Raw genomic sequence first — 23,122 nt, 5'->3', positions numbered from 1 at the left:
ATCTGGAAACCTGATTTGCAGCATTTCTCATGAAATCAAACATTTACAGAAAATATTATTTCAAAATTATTCATTCTTTCCATACATAGACCCACCTAAGTTCCTGCACTTTATCACTGGGGAGATTAGGGCACATAGGAGGATAGAAGGCTGGTTTATGGGTCATGTGTTTTTCTTTCTCATCCTGGGCCACCTCAGCCTCAGTATCTGAGGGGACAGGAGTGCATGGCACAGGGCTAGTCTTGTGTTAAGCAGAGCCTTTCAGGAGTGCATTCCAAAGTGTGGGAACTACTCCACAGAAGGCTTGCTGATGGGTATCGGAGCACATGAATTACTTTGGAACGTGTGTGGCCAAGGATACTCCTTGGGAAGACCTTTGAGGTGTGCAGAAGGAGCTCCTGTTCTTCACTTATTCTGGCCTATTTCCTGTAAGGGTCTTGAAGATCAGACATAGAGTTGTACATTTAGCTCTCAGCTTCATCTTTGCATTTTTCATTCTTGGGCCTATTCTCGGCTTTTCTGCCAGTGTTGCTGTCTGGTTGCACTGTGTGTTTCACAGATCAGCAGGCAAACACTTCCATGGCTGGTATAAGGGTTCTGGGTGATCTGTGTTGCAAACCTTCAGTCGTAGCCCTTCTCTTCAGTTAAGTTTCAGGTTCCTAGTTGCCTCCTTCCAAGATTTAAATTAAACTCGGTGATCATAAGCATCTCAACAGCACCCCTCTCACAACATATTTGACATCATACTTTTCAATAATAAACTTTGAATCTATATGTGTAATGAGGGCAATTTCTAAAAGTCATTTACAAAGGTAAATGAGCTTAGTGGTTCTCATACCTGTCCTGGGGGGGACCCCCAGCCAGTTGGGTTTTCAGGGTGTCCCTAATGAATATGCATGAGAGAGATCTGCATATAAAAGAGGAGACAGGCATGCAAATATATATCATACATATTCATTAGGGATGAAAAACTCAACTTGCTGGGAGTTCCTCAGGACAGGTTTGAGAATCACTGTATTATTTGATAACTGCTTACCTCCCCTGCAGCTAAAAGAACATTGGATGGTTCTTTGACTTTGTCAGGACCAATTATTGCTGTGCTCTGACTGCCAGAGTGACCACCTAGTCATGCCTAATGGTTAAGCCGGCCTTGCACCCAAAAGCTTATGTATAGTGTCTACAAGGCTGAAAATAAATATTAAGCAGCTGATGTCATTTGACATCAGTTTGAGCTTTCACAAATGTGCGTGTATTCATGGTTCAGTCTTCTGTGTATGTTATTTTCTGGAAAGTACAGACTGTTAAGACAGCACCTGAAATGGAATATTAAGATGGAGTCAGCTATTATACTTTTCCAATAAACCCTCCGGAAAAGATGTAGCCCCTAAAACACAATTCCCAGCTGCTGGAAGGTAAAGCTCAGTGGTTGTATCTGTGCAAGATACTTCACCCTGTCAAGACGGCTTTTCAGGAAGGGATTTTTCTTACACTCTCTGAGGAAGACACATGATTTCTTGAATGCTGGACATTAATTTAGTCCACTGGAAAGATATCACTTGCAAGTCATTTTGCACCTTTATTTCTGTGAATTCCTGTGGAAATAATTCTTATGCAAGATCATTATTTGACAGAAGAAATGGCATGCACACAGGCAACAGCAAAGTATGTTTTCATCAAAGCTACAACAATGCCGCAGAAAGATCTGGTGGGATTTTGCTGAGCGACATCTGGTTTCGGTATAAGCCGTGGTCACACCTTGTAGGGATTCTCCCCTCATCTGCCTCGCTGTTATTTTAGGAAACAGAGCCGTTGACGTTTCCTCCCCTCTTAAAGCAGCAGGCAAAAGCTTTAGCCAAAAGTTCTTCAAAAGAAGGAGGAAGCGAGGCAGGATGGAGCTGCGCGGAGCTGGGTTGCTGCCCTGGGCAGCTGGGCTGCTGCTGGTCCTTGGGTGTGTGCTTGTAACAGGTAGGGAGGCTTGGAAGAGCTGCATCACAGCATTATTTAAAAGTATTTCTACTAGCACTTCCATAATGACCAGAACACAGACCCTTGCTGTAAAAGACACGCAAAGTGTGCCTGGTTGGTGAAATGGATCTCTCTTGAAACCTGCAAAATATGTGGACAGATCCATTTATTAATTTTTTTGCTAGCTCAGTAGCATGGATATGAACAAGTGCAATGAGCTGCAGGTGGCTGCATCCTTCCCTCATTTTGTGTTGCATAGACCATCAAGAGAAACTAGAAACTTCTACTTATGTTCTTATCCAAAAATTAATGGGTGTAGATCAGTGATCTCAAACTCAAACCCTTAGTGGGGCCACATTTTAGATATGTAGGTACTTGGAGGGCCGCAGAAAAATAGTTAATGACAATTTTGCATAAGGTAACTAACTGTTAAAGGAAAGATTTCTAAACTATAAAGAGTTTTACCTCATGCAAAGTTGTCATTTCTTTAATAAGACATTAACTATTTTTTCTGCGGCCCTCACATTTAAAGTTTAATATCTTTCCTTTCTCAAAATTGACACATTTCAATCACTATATTGAAAATAAAATCATTTTCCCTATCTTTGTTGTCTGGTGTCTTTATTTTTCTGTGCATTTAACTATGTTTCCAGGGTCTTCTTGTCCTTTGACTGGTTTTCTCTCCATCTTCACTTTCTGCCTTGCATCCATCTTTGGCATTAACTTAATATTCAATTTTTCTGTTTTCTTTTCAAAATCTACGTTTCATGTCTTACCTTCCGTTCTATCTCTCTCTTCTTCTGTCCCTATTTCCATGGTCTGACATCTCTTTCTTTCCTTTCTCTCCCTCCCTCCTTCCTTCCTTTCCCCTGGTCTGGCATCTGTCTCCTTCCCTCCCCCAACTTTTTGTTTCTTTCACCCTGCCCCCTTCTTTCTTTTTCTATCCATGCCCCCATTCTTTCTATGTCTGTCTTTCTCTCTCTCTCCGTGCCTCCTTTCTTTCTTTTTTTCTTTCTACATGCCCACCCTTTCTTTGTCTTTCTCTCTCCATGCCTCTTTCTGTCTGTGTCCCGTTTCCCTTTTTTCTTTCTGTCTCCCTGTCCCCCCTTTCTTTCTTTACTTCTCCCTGCCCTCCCCCAAGCCACCACCATTGAGGAACAGGCTGCCACCGCCGCAATCGGGGAACAGGCTGCTGCCTCCACTATCAGGGAACAGGCCAGCGCTGAGGTCATAACTCTCCCTGTTTATCTTCCCCAGCGTGGGGCTGACCAATTCACGCCACCCGACGTCAATTCTAACGTCGGGGAGGAACTTCCAGGCCAGCCAGATTGGGGACCCCTGCTTTAGGCGAGGACAGATCATGGGCCGCAAAATAGTCCCTGGGGGGGCCGCATGTTTGAGACCGCTGGTGTAGATATAAAACCTTCTTAGATAGGACCCTAGCATTTCAAGCTGGTAGGCAACAATCTTGGTTAGGTAAATGTATTCAGCAAGCTATGTTATCCTATTGCAGTTTTCAGAAATTAATTAAGATCACTTTGTTCAATAAGTTTATTACTTAGTGAGTTTTATTATTGAAATTCTATTTTACAAATAATTTTATTTTTTACTGTATTATTGTATTTCGCTGTATTATTGTATTTCGTTTTAGTGTAAACCGCCTAGAACTTTTGGTTATGGCGGTATAAAATAATAAAGTTATTATTATTAAGGCTGGAGGTAGAAAGCATGATCCTCACAGACCCAAAAGGGAATTTCCCTTTGGTAACTCTGACCCAACATGTGCTACTGATTTCTTCTCATGTGTCACTGTATGTATTTATTTTTAACATTTATATACTACTTATAGTCTAAATGGCATTTTTCCCTATCTGTCCCGGTGGGCTCACATTCTTTCTAGTGTTACCTGGGGAAATGGGGGATTAAGTGGCTTGCCTAGGATCACAAGGAACAGCACAGGATTTGAACCCACAACCTCAAGGTGCCGAGGCTGTAACTCTAACCACTGCACCACACACTGTAGAATTTCTGTCCCATAAACTTGATCTTAAATAACTAAAATGAGATTTGATGGCATACTTAAGTTAATAGGCTGGTGGCTGTGTTCTGTACTCAGAAAACTGGAAATGTCTAAATTGTTCTCACAAATAACTGACATGCTCCAAAAAATCTTAGTTCTCACTAATAATTGACAGGCTATATGCCTTCTGAAAAAAAAAGTATTAAACTGCAAGCTGCAGTCCCACTTATATGTATTGGAGAAACTGTGAAAACAAGAACTCTGGAAGCTTGTCTGTTTCTTTCTCAACAGCTGTTTCTCCAATACATATACCGGTAAGCAGAACTGAAGTTTGCTGTTTAATACTTTTTGTTTTTCAGAAGGAATATAGCCTGTCAACTACTTGAGAGAACTAAGATTTTTTGAGTCAATTGAGTTGGGCTATAAACGTCTATAGTACCATGTTTCCCCGAAAATAAGACTTCTATGAGCATTGGAGCTGTAACTGCTAAGGCAGATGCTAAAAACTGTTCTACGATTTTGTAAAAGGGGGGATAAGATTTTTTTTTTAGTCAATTGAATTGAGCTAACAATGTTTATAGTATGTCTTAATCAGTATGCTTGGGGAATGTTTTACCTGTTGTAAGTGTAATTGTACAATAAGTAGTGTAATGATGGAATTATATTTGATCATGATATTTGTGGTACATTTTGAGATTGATGATGGTTTGAAAATATTTATTTAAATATATATCACATGTTTTGAATCAAATGTAATTTATTAAGAGAAGGATACATAAAAGTTTAGCTTGACTATGGAACTAAATAAAAGCTTTTGACCATATCAGTATGTTAAATATTTGGGCACTTCACTACAAATATGTTCTATGCTATAAACCAGGCCTGCACAACTCCAGTCCTCGAGGGCCGAATCTAGTCAGGTTTCCAGGATTTCCCCAGTGTATTTGCATAAGATCTATTTGCCTGCACTGCTCCCATTGTATGCATATTGATCTCATGCATACTCATTTGGGAAATCCTGAATACCTGGCCTGGTAAGGGCCAAAGTTGTGCAGGCCTGCTATAAACTATCCTTGTTGGGGGGGGAGGGGGGGGTTTCTAAGCATGAATTCTTACAGTCTAGATTTCCATAAATATCTCTAATGCCAGCAACACTCAGCTTGTGGGATTTACTGAAGCACTTCATAAGCCTTCTGTTGTCTCAATGAGTTACATATAAATATTAATTATTATCATCACTAATGTTTAAGTGTCAGCAGTCTTTTCCATGAATTCTGTGCTGTGAAAGGGTCCTTGAAGTGTCACAAGCTGAGTGCTTCTCTGTCTGGATTTAGATACCAATAAAATGTCCCCGACCACACTGCAGAGGACCACAAAGAGGAAGGGTAACCCAAAAAATATGCAAATCAACTTGGCGTATAACTGAGAGAAGTCAGAAAACCTTTCTTATTCTCTGTGCTGGTAAATGGAAGAAACACTTTGCAATTATACCTATAAGGGTTCATAGTCAGTCGCGCGCAAGTTACCAGCGCGCCGACAATCGAGTGCTGACAGTTCAGCGCAAGACACCAGTGCAATGCGGGAAAACTTAGTTTTAAAGAGCTCCGAAGTGGGGTATGAGTGGGGAATCCCCCCACTTTACTGCAAAGTGTTTGCGCTGCTGTTAGGAGGGGGGGGCTTGGGGGGTTGGAACCCTCCATTATAGAGAAAATGGAACTTTTTCCAATTTTGGGGGGGAAAGTTCCGTTTTGCCCCCTACACCCACGTTGGAGCTCTTTAAAACTAAGTTTTCCTGTGGCGCGCTTGTGTCTTGCGCACTCAATTGTTCCGTCACCCCTATAAGAGAAACCAGGCTCCCAGAGCAGTGGCGTAGTGGGGCAGTCCACCCCATGTGTGTTGGTAGGGGCACTGGCACTCGTTCTCTCTGATCCCCTGCTCCTTCATGACCCCCCTACCATGCATATGCGCTCCTTCCCTTGTACCTTGTACCTCTTTAATTTCTCTGGCGCGAGCAGCATCATGAATTTGTTCCCTGCATCGGTGTCGGCTCTCTCTGACGTCACTTCCAGGTCCCACGCCTAGGAAGTGGCATCCAAGGGAGAGCAGGCACGATGCGGGCAGCAAGTTCATGATGCTGTTCACATTAGGATAATTAAAGAGGGAAGGGGGAAGGGAAGGTTGTGTGTGCATGGCAGGGGGGGTCGGGAAGGAGCGGAGGGGGCAAAGAAGAGGGCGGGGGTGGGGCACCAACACCCTGGGTACCTTTCACCCTTGCTATGGCACTGTGTCACAGCATTGAGCCTAGTGAAAGAGAACCCATACAAAGCAGATAACAGAAGTCCTCTCACAGTACTAAGAAACTGAGGAAGGAATAATTTAGTGCAATGTTTCCCAAACTGTGGGTTGTGACACCATGTTTGGGATGAAGACCTGACTTTACTCTCCATACAGTTATTCACTGGCCTGTTCCTCCACGGGGATTTATTTATTTAAAAAAATTTATAAACCGCTTAAAATCTAAGCAGTGTACACAGTAACATCTAGTACATAACATTAAAACAAACCAAATGCCCTAAGAATAGACTAAATATAATATTTACATTTCATAGTAATCTAATGTTGGTATTGCTACAATCATCTTACAACTCCCACCACATTAAACATCTCTCAGCCCTAAGGGACATAGCATGGCCCAAACTAGGTCAATGAACCCCTTTAAACATCACATGAAGGCATCTACAAACAGTTGGGTTTTTAGCTGTTTCTTGAAATTCATACAATCCTGAGAAGGGCAGCACATTCTCTGTGTACTACGCAATAGGGTATGTCCTCAGAAAGATTAATAAGTGCTGGACTAGTGATTAAAGCAGTGAATTGCAAACTGTGTGCTGTGGCGAGATTCTGGGTGTGCCTGTCAACCTCTCCGCTGCCCCTCCAACGTAGTAATTTCAGGGTCAGCAGATAGAGGGATTTCCAAAACCCGGCAGTTTGTCTGGGTTTTGGAAGTCCCCAAGCTCCCTCCGCGCATGTGCAGACATCAACGTCATGACATCACATATGCATGTGATGTCATCGTGTTGACATCCATGTGTGCGCGGAGGCCCTCCAGACATGGGCCCAAGTATACTGTGCCAGGGCAGAAAAAAGTTTGTGAGAAACTAGGTTAAGAATAACATAAGAAGGAAGGAAGTCAGGGTCATATTCCACTTCAACTCTTTGTGACGCTGGGCAAGCCAGTTAACACTCCATTGGTTCAGGTATAAAGTTAGACCTTGTGAGCAGGAAACTGCCTATTGTACCTGAATCTAACTCATTTTGAATTACTGCTGAAGAAAGGCCTAAGCTAACACCACATGGCCATACTTTTCTTGGGAACTGTGTTTATTTAATGATGAGTCTCTGGTTTTTATCAGTGTACAAACAGAAGCTTTTAGGCTGAGTTCCAAGTGTAAGAACTGAGCTGTGAGCTAAGGCTGGTGATTTCTTTGCCTTCGGGCTCAGGTTGAGAATCTGCACAATATATCAGGGTTTGGGGCGGCGGTTTTCATTTCATTTATTAAGATTTGTAGTCCACCTTATCCCAACCAGGGTATATAATAATTCCTTCTATCCTGATTCAATTGCAAAATGAGAGCCTTATGACCATTCCTAAAGCAGAAGGATTAAATTCTATTTAAAAATGAATGCTAACAATACAAAACTATATTCCAGATATGAACGCTTCCAAAGTGAACAGTACTTAGTGAACGGATTTACCTAGTGTGTGTAAAACTCGGATGTCTCAATCCATCCTAGTATTATATATGTGCTATAACATCCATTAATGTGGACAAAATAAAATAATCTTTCAACAAAAGATAGGCATATGCAATTATATTTTTAGCCTATTCTCCTAATGAAATGCAGTCTTATGAGTGCCTTGTGTGTCTGTATGCTCCCTAGTAGTTTTTGCATTTGGTGCCTTAGCCACACTGCATTCTCATGACATGTTGGAGTTGGGGGGGGGGGGGGGTTATGGAGGATACACATGGTCTCCAAAAGTTTTTTTCTTCTGGATCCATACCTATTCACGTTTGAGGATACATATCTATAAATCTCCCTGTGTTCATCCTGAAAAGTAGGCTCTTTTAGTTCTAGGTGGAATTTGATTAGGTGTGATGTATGTGCAACAAATAATTTCTTTTACTAAATAAAATTGATTGATTGCTCTAGTTTCTCAGAATCTAAAATGTCACAGACTCTTCACTTTATGGGCTTGGAAGTTTAATGCAAAGATGCCAAGTTACCCCATTCCTGGCTGGAAATTTTGGCACAGTCTTGATGTTGAATGTATATCCCAAAGCAGTATGGGATTTGGAGTACCTGATTCTGACCACTGAAATCAGTGCTGCAGCTCCCATAATGCACCAGGATGGAGTGGTTGGAAATAGAGAATGACAGGGTGACAAAATTCATCACTGTTTCCATTCAAACCATTCTATAGTGTCTATCTCAACCTTAGTTCTTCTACACCAGCATTCTTCAATGTAAGGCTTGAGGGTCAGTGGATGTCCCATTCATACTCCGATTCTTCCTGCTCTCCTTAAAGAATGACATGGAGATGGTTTCCCGCGGTAATTTGCGGGGACGGGAACAGTGATAAATTTTGTCACCGTGTCATTCTCTAGTTGGAAATCCAGGACTGTCCTCAAATGTGCAGCCTAGAACTGGTAACTTGGTATTTCTTTTAACAGTTTTTCAGGGCAAATGCTGGACAAAATGGTGTCCTGAAAGAGGGTTGTTTTCAGTGCTCCCCTTTTCTTTGTGTTCTTCGAAACTCTCAGCTTGACAAAACAGGTCAGAATGGAACTTTCTATTCCTGCCTGAAGCCCTGGTTGAGGCCTAGGTAGATGCCCTTTTTGTCCACACTTATGAATATATCGGTAGTACTTCTCATATACAGTACAGTATATGCATGAATGTACGTGGCAATAGTGACCTCCTCTGGATCCTTGGTGAATTGCAGGTGCTCTCTAATTGCTAAGTTGAATGCTATCTAATAAATAGATAAATACATGTGAATAAATAATAGCATGCCATCATAGATGATTTTATCTACCATTTTAATGTATCATGTATATTAATGTCACATTTTACTAAAATTCTATTGTACAGTATCTCATGTGCACGTTAAAATACCCTTCACTGGCTGTGGTGTGGAGTGTTTTGGGACACTTTTCTCCTCTAGCTCCCCTCACTTTGAATGTTGGTGTTTTGCAAATTCAAACCCAGGGAGGGAAGTCTGAGATCTCTCCACTGACACAAAGAGCTTGTGGTGAAGTGGTGCAGTGGTTTTATAAGTCAAGCTGATGCTGCAAAAACAGTTAGGTTCAAACAATTTTTATTGATGTAAACAACAACAAAAACAATGCCAAGGCACCCCCAAGGTGCACAGTACAAACAAATACGCATCATATATAATAGTATAACAAACATGGATAAAAGAAAAGGAACATCAACCAAACTCCCCCCCTGCCCACTCTACTGAGGGCGAGCGAGGGTAAGGAGAGTGGAAAGGCACTCTGAGGCCCTGGACTCTTATGAGCCCCGAAAATGCCACCCCACCCCCTCCCCCCATTAAATCCCCTTAACCCTGTCCGTATCTAAGTTCCAGAACCTATCTAAACCCCTCACTCCCTCCCCAATCTCCCTCCTCCCAACTATTAGGGCTATGGGAAGTACTCCCCACTCCACCAATACTCGCCTGTACTCTCCCAGCCCAACTATCCAGGCGCCCAGATTAGGACACCCATCTTAAGTCCGCACTGCGGCCCTTTGGATGCAAGGCTTGCAGATATGGTTCCCAAATATTTAAGAACAACATCTTTCGCTTTTGCAAAAACAGTTAAAAAGACCTAACTAGACAGACTGATTTGAGATTGCTAAATACACCCAGAAACCTCTTTAGCCTCTCTTATCCCAGGATAGTTGAAAATAAAAGCTTTCTCACTTCATGTGATTGTTAGCTTCTTTTGACTGTACAGCAGCTACTGATCCTGTTATGAAGTTTTTTTCAGTCTGCAGCTTTGCCATTCTAAACCAATCTGAGCAGGTGACCAAGACCATGGTACCATAGCAAAGAGCCATCCTGTAGCCTAAAGACAAGCAATTGGGTTCACTGTCTGGGACAGAGAGAGAGAGAGAACTGATACAAATTCACAGCCTCACAATATCCTGCAAATCCTTCACTGATTGACAGGCTCAGCCCGTTCTTTAGATGCCCAAGGTCCTAACTAGGATCCTATTGGGATTTGCTCTCTCTGAAATCAGCAGATGGGAAGAAGATATTGCGCATTGGTTTTAAGTACACTTGAAAGTAGGGCTGTACTGCATATTTGATTTGATTCGGCCCTGAATACATTACGAATAATCCAGGGCTCTATTGTGATAAATCCTACTGCAATGAACACTTGATCTCTCATTTAATGTTGCTGCTTTTATTATTTGTTATGTTAAAGCTCAATGTCCATTACTAGTATTCATATTCAGCTGAATAATAAAGTAAGCTCTACCATAGTTCCAGAAGTCACCATGCAGGTACAAAAGGCGCAGTTCTGTAATAGGGCGCCTAGAATCAGGCACCTGGATGGCTCAGTAAGATCCTATTCTGTAAAGGAATGAAGGCATCTACCAAGCATAACAGTGGAGGAGTGGCCTAGTGGTTAGAGTTCAATTCCCACTGCATCTCTTTGTGACTCTAGGCAAGTCTCTTAACACTTCATTGCCCCAGATACAAAATAAGCACTTGTCTAAAATATATAGACCACTTTGATTGTAACCACACAGAAAAAGAAGTATATCGAGTCCATCCCCTTTACCATTAACCTAATATGCTTAACATTTAGGTGCTCACATTTATGCGAGAGATCTTCTGTAAGTACGAGCAGCAAAGTGTGGCTTGTTGTTCTGTAAGTTATGAGCATAAGTAGGAGCTCTTTCTATGTCCTTCCCATATTCTGCCCCTGTGTATGCCCCTCTTGCAAATATGCAGCCATGAAAGTGGGTATTTGCAGAACAGCAATTAGATGCCATGCTAGCATGTGTAATTGCTGGCATTTGAAACATAATGTATGCACAAATGTGAGTATCTAGGTACACAACTGACCCCAAAGCATCTAGTTATGGGAAATGTGTACCAGTGACTACCTGTATACAAACTGGGAAGTGAACATGTGCCGTCCACAGTATGCTTCTTCCCCTTTCTGCAGTGGGCATATAGATCAATGGAATGGAGGCTATTAACTGTTCACATCTGAGATTCCTTTGAAAGAATACCGATGAAGCAGGAAATCTTTGCTTTGTTTTTATATTCATTAATATATATATATATATATATATATTTTTTGTAAAAATCTTATTGTTTCAGCTCTGGGCAACGGTGGTGAGCATGTCCTGGTTAATAACAAATGCAAATGTGTTAGAGTCACTTCTCGGTTAGTTCCTTCGAAAGACAACCCTGATGAAGAGGTGGTGGAGAGAAACATACAAATCATGTAAGTGCAATTTTGGGGGCATCCAGGGGTGGACTGGGAGGTCCAATACATTCCTAACTTCCTCCTCCCTCCATGCGCTCTAAACATACCTTTGCTGACAGGGATGCTGAGGCCCTGAGTGAACTGAGCTTGCATGAGAAGTCCCACCATCAGCTGAAGGCATACCATTGACTTCTGCATTAAGAAGCAATGAAAGGAAGAGAGGGGACCAGCTCAGGAACAGTATTTTTTTTGGCTGGCGGGGCTATGGCATCCCCACCTGAAGTTTAAAGGGGTGTTGAATTTCTGGATGGGGGCAGGCCCCAAAGGGCTGCCCCAACTATTAGGCTTTCTGCTTTCACTCTACTCCCCCCAATAGGCATTTTTTCCCATTCTACCTCCCTCCCTCATCTACCTTAAATTTGTCATAAAATTTTCTAGGCGGTGGTAGCAATTCCTGGCATCTTCTCTCAACTACGGTCCGCCCTCTCTGATAACTTTCTATTTCCACTGGGGTGGGCTGCAATGGAGAGAAGATGCTGGGACCGGCAGCAGGGTAGCTCTGTGAATTGCTACCGCCTCCTGGCAACTTTTACAACAAATTGAAGATAGAGGCGGGGGAGGAGGTGAAATGGTAAAATTGCCCACTGGGGGGAGAAGGATGAAAGCAGAAAGCCTAATAGTTGGGGCAGCCCTTGTCCCACCCCCATTTTGGATGCTTGGGAGGGGGTGCCAGCTCATCCCTCGCCTTAGGCAGCAGATTGCCTTGAGCCACTCCTGATCCTAAGGAATCAGGGATTTGGGGGTTAATTCTTTAACTTGGCAACTTAATTTAAGCATTATAATGGTGCATGCTGAGCACCCATTCTATATCAATGCCTGGGTGCGCCTAAACCATTATACAATGCTAGAGTAAAGTTGTGTTGGTACACCAAATTGACATGCTTAAGCGTGCCAATGCAACACGAATAACCGATAGCATTCTATAGTTTGCTTGTTGTTTGATGACACAACCATGGTCCACCCATGCTCCGCCCACATATGTACTGCTTTACAGTTATGAGCTTAGCACTTAAGCCGTACCTTATAGAATAACTGCCAGTGCACATACACGCATTAAATGACAATTAATGGGTATAAATGGTATGTAAGTCTAGGCACTCGTTTATAATGTTATCCTTTTGGTTCCTTAAAAATTTGGCATCTTAAGCAGTTGCCTATTTCACCTGTGCCTACATATAGGCCTGATATAAAGACTCAGCACTACCCCTGAGCCAGAGGTCTGCACTGCAGTTTGTCTGTTAAACTTCCCCTTCCCCGGGCCTTCAGTTGTGCAGGTTTTCATGGGGCAGTGCAGAGTGTGAAAAGGACCATTGTCCTGGGAACAGAAATGTAGGGAAAATTTTCAGAAACTCTATCAATATCTCCTAGTAATGAATAAAATCATGAACTGCTGTTGCTTTTCTTGTAGACCTGGCTGTAGACATTGATAATCAGGGTATACAGTGAGTAAGAAAGCTCTCTTTTCATTTTTCTCAGGGTTCCCTTGCGAAGCAGAGAAAACATATCAGACCCAACATCTCCCTTGAGGACAAACTTTGTCTACCGACTTTCAGACCTGTAAGTTTTGCCTCCTGTTGATGTTTAGTGTCATAATTAGATCTGGATTTTATTCTTATTTATTTATATTCTGCACTATTCTCATAATAGATTCTAGATGGATAACAACAATTTTAAAAAAATATTGTGTCCAAACAAAATTACAGCAGACCCTCAATATTCGCGGGGGTTAGGGGCAGAGCTGGCCCACGAATAGGGAAAATCACAAATAATTAGTTGGGCTGGCTCTGACCCACCCCCGCCTCCCTCCTGCATCCCCGACCTTACCTGGTGGTCTAGCGGCGACGCAGGGCAGTAGTGATCATCCTACACTCCTGCCCCATACAGAGCCATGCTGTGAGTTCCCGTGGTCTCACAAGACTACAATGGAAACTCCTGCCCCGCGTTTCCACTAGACCACCAGGTAAGGTCTGGGGGATGTCTGGGGCGGTGTTTCTCAATTAAATATCAAGGCCCAAAAAAATTGCAAATAACCAAATTTGCTATTGGGGAAACTGCGAATCAGGAGGGTGGGAGCTGTATTCATTTAACTATCATTACAAATAAAATGTTTTTAACAATTTTCTAAAGATATAAGAAACTTTTCTTAGTGCAGTTGGAAGATCAAAGCTTTTTTTTCCTATAAACTCCAAAGATTTGGTCATCAAAGATTTCAAGTGACCATATGAACTTATAGAATAGCCAAGCCTCAATGACTGTTGATACTGGGAGGTAGCTCTATTTATTGGGAAAGTTATATACTTCATTAAACCTTCTGGTCCCATTGCCTGCAACAATTTATATATAAGTATAACCAATTTAAGAACATAAGAACATAAGAAGTTGCCCTCGCTGAGTCAGACCAGAGGTCCGCTCCCGTGGCGGCCCATCAGGCCTAGTGCCTGAACAGTGGTTCCTGATTAATTTTGTAACTTACCTCTAATCCCATCCCTATAATCTACCTCTACTCTTATCTGTACCCCTCAATCCCTTTGTCTTCCAAGTACCTATCCAAAGCTTCTTTGAACCCCTGTAGCGTGCTCCTGTTTATCACATCCTCCGGTAGCGCGTTCCATGTATCCACCACCCTCTGTGTGAAAAAGAACTTCCTGGCGTTTGTTCTAGACCTTTTCCCTTTCAATTTCTCTGAGTGCCCCCTTGTACTTATTGATCCCCTTAATTTGAAAAATCTGTCCCTGTCTATTTTTTCTATGCCCTTCATGATCTTGAAGGTTTCTATCATGTCTCCTCTAAGTCTCCGCTTTTCCAGGGAGAAAAGCCCTAGCTTTTTCAGTCTGTCAGTATATGAGAGGTCCTCCATGCCCTTTAAAATTTACTTTCTTCTCAATCTTCAACCAGTGTAATTGATTCAGAAGAGGAGTAGCCTGGTCATATTTTTTGCTCTAAAAATCAAACGCACAGCCATATTGTGAAGCAATTGCAGCCTATTTTTTAAAATTCAGTGTAACACCACAATATAAAGAATAATAGTAATCCAACTGAGGCAGTACGATAGCTCTTACCACCGTTTGAAAACTCTCTAAAGATAAAACTGAATGTATTGCCCGTAATTGGCGCAAACAAAAAAAGACTTTCTTTACCAACCCATTTATTTGATTCTCAAATGTCAACCCACAATCCAAAATAATTCCTAAAACCCTAGATTTTTCTTCTATCGTAAGAATTTCTCCAGTACTCAGTACTATCTTCTGACCAATTTAATCAACTCCACTTAAGTGCAAGGCCTCCGGAACAGTGCGCTTAAACGAAGTGTGCGCTTAATCGGAGTACCACCACTTTTTAGTCAGGAAAAATCACAGTGCGCTGTAGTCAAATGCAATAAAACTTTTACTCAGCAAAAAAAGCACACCGAATAAAATCTAACACTGTTCAGTTATAGAAACAGCACTATTCCTCTAGTTTGGAAAAACTTTTGTTTGTTCAATAAGTTTATTTTGTTGAAATAATGATAAATGAATAATAATAAAAAAAGAAACAGCACTGTTCCTTCTATTGCAATACACTGTAAACCTTTTTTTAAACCAACATTCTACTGAAATAATCAGTCATTGTTTTCTGCACGCAGATTGCATAATTCAGGCTGTGTATCTGACTACTGATGCTGTAAAACTGCCCATAGTCGTGACATCCATTTGTTTCCAGATAACAATGCATGTGTAGGGACTTCAGCGCATCTGAGAAGGTGTTTCATTAGTCGTGATGACCGCAGTAGTATCTCCATCTTCATCAGACTCTTGGTTGTCTGCAGTGTCCTTTATGACTGTACAGATATCGCAATTAGTGCTGTCAGATGATATGAGCATATCGTTGTCAACGGCGACATACAGCTCAAACTCTTGTGGTGAGAGTCCAACTGGGAGTTCAGTGGACAAAGTCTCATCAGATGCCTGAATGAAGCTCGCCCGTCGATAGCAATTTGAAATAATTGATGATGAGACTCGACTCCACGCCTCCCGTACCATGTGAAGAGAGTCAAGCACCGTCATTTTTCTCGCGAGCTCAGCAGCTCGGGGGCTGGATTCCATACTTGCATCAATCACTGCCATCACATATCTTAAGACGAGCAACCTGTAATGATGTTTGAAGTTGGCAATTATCCTTTGGTCCATTGGTTGGATCAAAGAGGTCATGTTTGGCGGAAGAAACACAAGTTTGATGTTGATTAGTCTTACGTCATTGCTGTGTGCTGCACAGTTATCACACAGCATTACAATGTGCCTCCTACACCTTCTCAACAGATTGTCAAGCTTCTGCAACCATTCAATCCACAGTGTCGCCATCATCCATGCATTTTTGTTGCTTTCATATTCAACAGGCAGGTGTTTAATGTTTTTGAAGCACCGAGGATTTCGATTCTTCCCAATCACCAGTGGCTCGAGCTTTTCACTACTGTCCATATTGCAACTGAGCAGCAATGTCAATCGTTCCTTTGACACCTTAAACCCAACAGTTTCGCTGTGTTTGAAAGCCAATGGAACACTAGTATAGGCCCATCTTATCAGCATTGAAAATATTGCATGGTTCATATCCACTAATGATTGATGGCAACACTTCCATGACCCATCTTTCTGCACCAAACTTATCCACGTCTTGTTTTTCACCATGCTGTTTCTTAAATTTTATGCCGTTGCGACCTTTCCACCTCTCTAGCCATCCGTTTGTTGCTTTGAAGTCTTCTACACCCAGTTCTTCAGATAGCTGTGCTGCTTTCTCCATCAGCAGAGGCCAACTGATTGGCAGTTGATGACTTCTAGCTTCAGCAAACCATTGCAGCAATGCCTTTACAATGTCTCCAGCCTTCCCAATTATTTTCCGTTTTCTGGTAGAATTGCTGTTGTTTTGCCAGTCTTTCAATATGGTTGTTTTTTTTTTTGTAAATACGAGAAATCTGGCTAGGATAAATGCTGTAGTGTTTTATAATAGAGACCTGACTCTCCTGTTGATCAAGTTTCTTTAAGACATCGACATGTTCAGTCAAAGACAAAGATTTTTGTCCATGCGACACTTTGACGCAGTTTTGAAAGTTCGAACACCTGGCCAGGCCTAGACTGCTGATTCGAAACACATGGCTCATCAATGTCAGGACATGATTGCTTTTAACCGGAGTGAATGTAATATGAATGAATAGAGGAGGGACCTATAACATCAGTGCTCATAAGCAGATTGTGTGCTTATCAGAATTGCAATTATCCGGAGTTTAATGTTAAAAAAATGGTACCATGGTAGTAGGCTGCGGATTACCGAAGCGTACGCTTAACCGACGTGCACTTAGATGGAGTCGACTGTAAACCCACTTGGATTACCAAAACAAACTAATATAGGCCCCCTTTTATCAAGTCATGTTAGGGTTTTTTATTGCTGGCTGCCAATGGTGATAGAATTCCTATGAATGTTGGAGCTTTTACCACAGCGGCTGGCAATTTAAAAAAACCCCTAATGTGGCTTGATAAAAGGGGGCCTTAGTCTTTTGTTTATTAAGCTGTAAGAAATTATTGGTTGCCCAATTATCCACTAATATAATTACCTTTTGAACAAATCTCAAAGCCATCTCCGGATTATCCAAAGCTGGACTTAAGATAAAAATGTCACCAGCATAAGAGAAAATAAAAATGACGAAATTTGTCAACCATTCACCCATAGAGCTCATATACAAAATTAAAAAGCAAAGGAGATACTGGTGACCCTTGAGGAACACAATTTGCACTCCAATACTCTGAATTTACATTAATTCCTTTAACACAAAATCCAATTCAACACCTTTCCACCCAATCCAAAAGCACTCATTCCAATACCACTCAATCTATGCAGCATAACATTATGATCTATTGAATCAAATACTGCAGATATATCAAACTGAAGCAATAATGTCTGTTTTCCAAAACTCATAATCTTACTTGTCGCAGAAACTAAAATTAATAAAAGAGTTTCAGTACCATGGAGTGGTTGCAAACCATGTTGTGTAGACTGTGAATATCTTCCTATCTATTCACGTTTATTTTTCTTAAGAATAATATATAACAGATGCACTATCAGATCCCTACAGGCTCCAAACATTTGACCTACCTTTAAGTAAAGCTATTTGAATGAAGAATGCCTGGTTCATCTTGATAAACTGACTTCTGTCTCCTCTACCATTTCTTCATTGACATATCGCTGTAAACTTTGCTATCTAGTATGTAAAAATTAGTTACTCATTTATCTAGCAAGTGTTGTGTGATAATTATGTACTGAGTTTCATATATATATTCGGATATTTTGTGAACAACAATTAGTTATTATTTGCTGCTGGCTTATGAATTATATTTTTCTATTTCTATAATAAAATATTTCATATAGCCTTGGTCTGTTTCATATAAGTAGGCAAAGACTGCTGAATCTGGAAAGGTATTTATGGTATATCCTAGCAATGAGATATGCATGTAACTTTGTCTTACCCATAAATCTACCTACACCCTGTCACTACCTGCCAGAGATCATTATTCTTTCCTTGTGGCACAATGAATACTTTAGCCAAAGACAGGAACTGTATTTGTACTGGGTTATGTACTGTATGTGGCACAAAAAAATCAGAATATACTAAATAAAGCTGAATATCGTCCATATACATATGGACACTTGCATCTAACTGTACCGACACAATGCTTCTCAAAGTCTAGAACAAGAGAAGGAAGTCATGTTCTGATACAAAAGATGGCCACCTTTTGTAGCAGTGCATGACTTCCTTCTCTTGTTCTATTAACAAATAATGGGTTCCCAAAGGATTGTGTAACTCCAAAACAAAACTCTGTCGAACCCCTTAGTTCAAGAGAAGAGAGCAACTTCACCTTCAAAATAAGTGTTTTATGATACAATTCCCAGATTCTGAGAGACATCGTGTGCATATTTTTCCATTTCATATTGGGATAATTTGTAGTTTATGTGACTTTTGATTAGCATTGCACTTACCATTAATTTTGGTTGGCAGTCACTACACTTTAAGCATATGTATAGAGCCCGCTGATGTTATGGTGACTCAGAGCATTGATGAGGGACTTAAATATAGCTATATTAATTTAAATGTCTCTATTTATTATGGATTGAATTGTTACAATTTAACTGAGGACTCTAACATATCATTCAAAAAAGACACTCTAATATGAGGGGGTACTGAAAAGTTCTCAGCACAACCAAGATGAGAATGACATGGATATGGTTCAATCAGTGATCTGAAACAATGTTTCTGCAAATTGGTGCTTAACAAAATAAGATAACACTATTTTCAGCTAGTGGCAAAATAACGCTCAGAATTTATGAAGTTGGTTGGTTGGGCTGAGAACTTTTCAGCCCAACTCTCATAAGATTATAGGGAACATTTTTGATGCTTAGGTTGATATTTTTAACAGTCTTATAGACTGGATTACTTAGAAGATAATTTTTTGGGGGTAGATATGATATTATGAAATGACTGGGGCAGAAAACAGAAAATTGGTAGAGGACTCCAAAATCCATTAGCAGGATGTACCTTCTTAACCTTCAGGCAAGCTTGGGGGAACATAGGATAGGACATGCGTATGGCAGGTGATGGGGTTTCTCTTTCAAAAAGTCGCCAACCCTATTTTACAACTGCTTGCTCTTATGTTTGCATATTATAATGGCCCTGTCAGGCAGGAATTATTTTTCCAGGTACAAGAGCTGTATCTGTTTTCAGTGACCATTGCTAACATATATTCTGTGTGTGCCTTCTAGCTGTAAAAAGTGTGACCCAACCGAAATTCAACTGGGTGATAGTATAGTGATGGCCTCTCAGAGCACTGGCTGTGATGCTCTTGAGGATACATGCTACACCTACAACAGGAACAAATGCTACAGCAGAGACATCGTATACGAGTATGGAGGACATACCAAGGTGATGAAGGCAGCCCTGACTCCAGAATCCTGCTATGATTAGAGGAAGACGTGATTCTCTCTAGGTGTTATTCTATATCAAGAACAGTACCATTAGATGACCCCAGGTCATTGGGGAGGGTTTTAGACAGTCTTGGTGTTGCCCAATAGCATCTATGAACTTGTACTTCCAATTTTCCTAAGAAAAAAAGCAGGACAACAAGAGCATAGATGAAAGGGGTCACATCCAGAATCAACTTTCCTTGCTACTGATATGGAGCCATCTGCTATCCCTCTACTACAGATCTATGTAAATAATGCCTGACTAGCGAGAGAAACCTTGTCAACTGGTGATCAGCCCTTAATAATATGTGGATTCGTATTTTGATAACCTTGCTGTAATTTTCCTGTGCCACGAGGCATTGCTTTTTCTTTATCTATTGTGCAAATAAAGCACATTTGTGCATCACATTTCATTTCAACAATAGAAACAATTCATTGCTTTCCTCATTGTTTATTTCCTTGGATGATGGTTGAAATGTATTGCATTCAAGCCATTTACTCCAGTGGCATGGAAGCTTAAATGAAATACATTTGAAATACATTCATACCAAAAGGCAAACGGCCATATGTGTTCTAGGCATAGGAGCTAGTACTGTGTGTGCTTGAGTACCACTAACTTTGTCCAAGGAAAGGAACTTTCCATTGGGTTTAGCACCTACTATAGTTTTGCAAAGTTGGCTGCTATGGTTCCAGGGGTTTGTTCTAGACTAGAGCATTCTGAAGGCTGCAAGGTATTATGCATCTCTTCCCCTGCTTGTGTGAAAGACCCCCTTCCCTACCTGGCCACCTTCTCCCAAAATTGTAGGCAGGCCTACTGAGCCCACCTCCATACCTGGTAGTCCAGTGGGGTCTGTGGGGCAGGATCATGGCCCCCTTGCAGGCCTCTCAAAATGGCTGCCACAACCTCTCGTGGGAACCCACGGCACTTTAGGAAGTACCATGAGTTGCCACAAGATGCAGTGGTAGCCTTCCAAAAGGTCACAGCGAGAGGGCAGGAGCAAAGGGGCCTACTCCTAACCCCTCTGGACCACCAGGTATGTAGGAGGGGTGTCCAGGCAGGGGTGGGTCTCTCACGCCATCGGGATGGGAGGGGGAGAAGAGTAATTTGGGGTTGGGCAGGAAGGACTCCTGCCTGCTTAAACTCACTCATGACCACACAACTGTCAATATTCAGCAGCACTTAACCAGGCAATGCTGCTGATGTGGATATCAAATTTTTTTACAGTGTATTGATTCCAGCAGAGAGAGGAGGAAGGGAGTCAGCTGATTATCCCTCATCTCTCCACCTGAGGCTCCACCTACTACCTCCTGGGCCTGATTAAGCATCCCTTTAAAGGCGGGCCCCACCAAAGAGTTGTGCAGACCAAGTAGGAACAAGCTAAAACCTCTGCCCAACTTCACCCATAAGTAACAATAGTCCAGAAAGCTGTTTAATTGAGGATCAATGCATCGGAGGAAATTACTCTTTGAATCCACCTTTGAGTTTCAAGGCCCCCAAATTTGGAACTGCTTCGTGACCTGCTTACATCAGACCTCCACCTATCTTCAAATTAGGAAGGTGCTAAAAATGCAACTGTTTTCCTTATAATCTTGCTATGATTCATAATGTCTGTTGCTAACCTTATTAATCTTATGTAAGCCTCAATGATTTCCAGTTGACATTTTTGAGGTATATTATATTACCACCTAAAGATATTCATTCAAAAAAGTCCCGTTATCAGAAATTATTAAGAGCAGGAACCTACCACGGAGAAAAGACCTCAGTGTTCCCCGAGAATAAACCCGGGAAACTACTATGACAATTGCTAAGTTGTCATAGGTAACACATACTCAGTCAAAAAACTCTGTTTAAAGTGCGGCAGCAGCGAAAAAAGTGAATAGAATGCTAGGCATGATAAAGAAGGGAATCATGAGTAGATCGGAGAAAGTAATACTACCGCTTTATAGAGCGATGGTCAGACCACACTTGGAATACTGCATCCAACATTGGTCTCCATACCTAAAGAAGGATTTAAAAGTACTCGAGAGGGTGCAGAGACGAGCAACTAAGCTAATAAAGGGCATGGAGAACTTGGAATATGAGGAATGACTTAAAAGACTGGGATTGTTCTCCCTTGAGAAGAGGAGACTGCGAGGGGATATGATCGAGACTTTCAAAATACTGAAAGGATTCGACCAAATAGAGCAGGATAAAAAAACTATTTACAATGTCCAATGTGACAAGGACAAGAGGACATGGACTAAGGGGGGACAGATTCAGGACAAATATCAGGAAGTTCTGCTTCACGCAATGAGTGGTGGAAACCTGGAATGCTCTCCCAGAAGAGGTAATTGCGGAATCCACCGTTCTAGGGTTTAAGGGTAAGCTAGATGTACACCTCCTTATGAGTGGCTTAAGGTGACATAGGTAAGGGTAAGCTAGATGCGCATCTCTTATGAGAAGCTTAGAGTGATATGGGGACTAATACTATGCCAGGGTACACCTGGCGGGGCCTCCACGTGTGCGGATCGCCGGACTTGATGGACCTAGGGTCTGTTCCAGAGATGGCACTTCTTATGTTCTTATGTTCAGTACTCTAGATTCTGAATAAATATATTTTTTAAGTCTCTTTCAATAAAAGTATTAGAAAAAATTAGGAAACCCGTACTTGTCTCAAAAATGTCTTCTGACATGGTAAAGATCACCACAGCTCGGTGTAGTATATTCTCTCCCTTCAATTTTCAATTTTGGAAGATCATCTTATAATTGAAGGGAGATAATATACTACACTGAGCTGCGGTGTTTCTTTTGTTTTGATTTTTATGTTTTGGTTTCCCCAAAATAAGTGTCCTGAAAAACGTGTTAGCCCTGACGCAGGCAATAATACTGAAACATGTCGGATAATTCACCATAGACTTTTGGAAACCTTCCTCTAATTTTATGCTTCAGTGTTAGAGCAGTTTCTTTACATTCATTAACATTGTGCAACAGCTTCTGCTTGTTCTTCTTCTCTCTTTGCTGTGCGACATCCCAGAAGTGCAGCGATAGATAAGAATTTGCCCTTTTCCGGGAAACTATAGTTTCTTTTTCCAATCTTCTGCTTTTCCTATATGCAACACCATAGCTGGCAGCATTTGTTGTGGTTAATTTCGTTCAATACTGCAGCATGAATGAGTGCCTTTATCTGTAGATTTGGCTGCTTTCCCAGGTCTGGCACCCTGAGTCTTTCCTGAGCTGTGTGTGTACAAGTGTCACGAGTCAGAGCACGGGCTGTCTCGAAGGCTCTTTTCCAGGAAACTGCGTTCCACTTTCCTATTTATGGTTAGCACTCTCATAAGTCCATTGATTGCCCAAGCCTATTCTTATCTTACATTTAGGAAATTACTGAAAACGTACCTATTTGATTCTTAATTATATATTAAGATGGTGTTTTTATTAGGCTATGTATTTTAATATACTTTTTAACTGATGTTGTATTTATAGTAGAAGTGTGTTTTTGAAATTGTATTTTTTAACTGAAATGTCTCAGTTCCTCTGTTGTGAACCGCCTAGAACTGTTGGTGGGACGGTATACAAGAAAATATATTATTATTATTGTTA

The 23,122-nt window shown here is 41.3% G+C and overlaps 1 protein-coding gene across 1 annotated transcript; it reads left to right on the top strand.

The window, feature by feature from the left end:
- Nucleotides 1–1,734: 1,734 nt before the first annotated feature.
- Nucleotides 1,735–19,961, top strand: JCHAIN (joining chain of multimeric IgA and IgM). The gene is made up of 4 exons (XM_033939727.1): nt 1,735–1,965; nt 11,391–11,517; nt 13,036–13,116; nt 19,342–19,961. Exons 1-4 carry the CDS (start codon nt 1,890–1,892, stop codon nt 19,541–19,543), a joined length of 486 nt encoding a protein of 161 aa, XP_033795618.1. The 5' UTR covers nt 1,735–1,889; the 3' UTR covers nt 19,544–19,961.
- Nucleotides 19,962–23,122: the final 3,161 nt, after the last annotated feature.

This window comes from Geotrypetes seraphini, chromosome 1 (genome assembly GCF_902459505.1).
Source record: "Geotrypetes seraphini chromosome 1, aGeoSer1.1, whole genome shotgun sequence".
NCBI classification, from domain to species: Eukaryota; Metazoa; Chordata; class Amphibia; order Gymnophiona; family Dermophiidae; genus Geotrypetes; species Geotrypetes seraphini.
The sequence above is the reverse complement of the archived record's forward strand: the minus strand, read 5'-3'. Positions and strand labels throughout refer to the sequence as shown.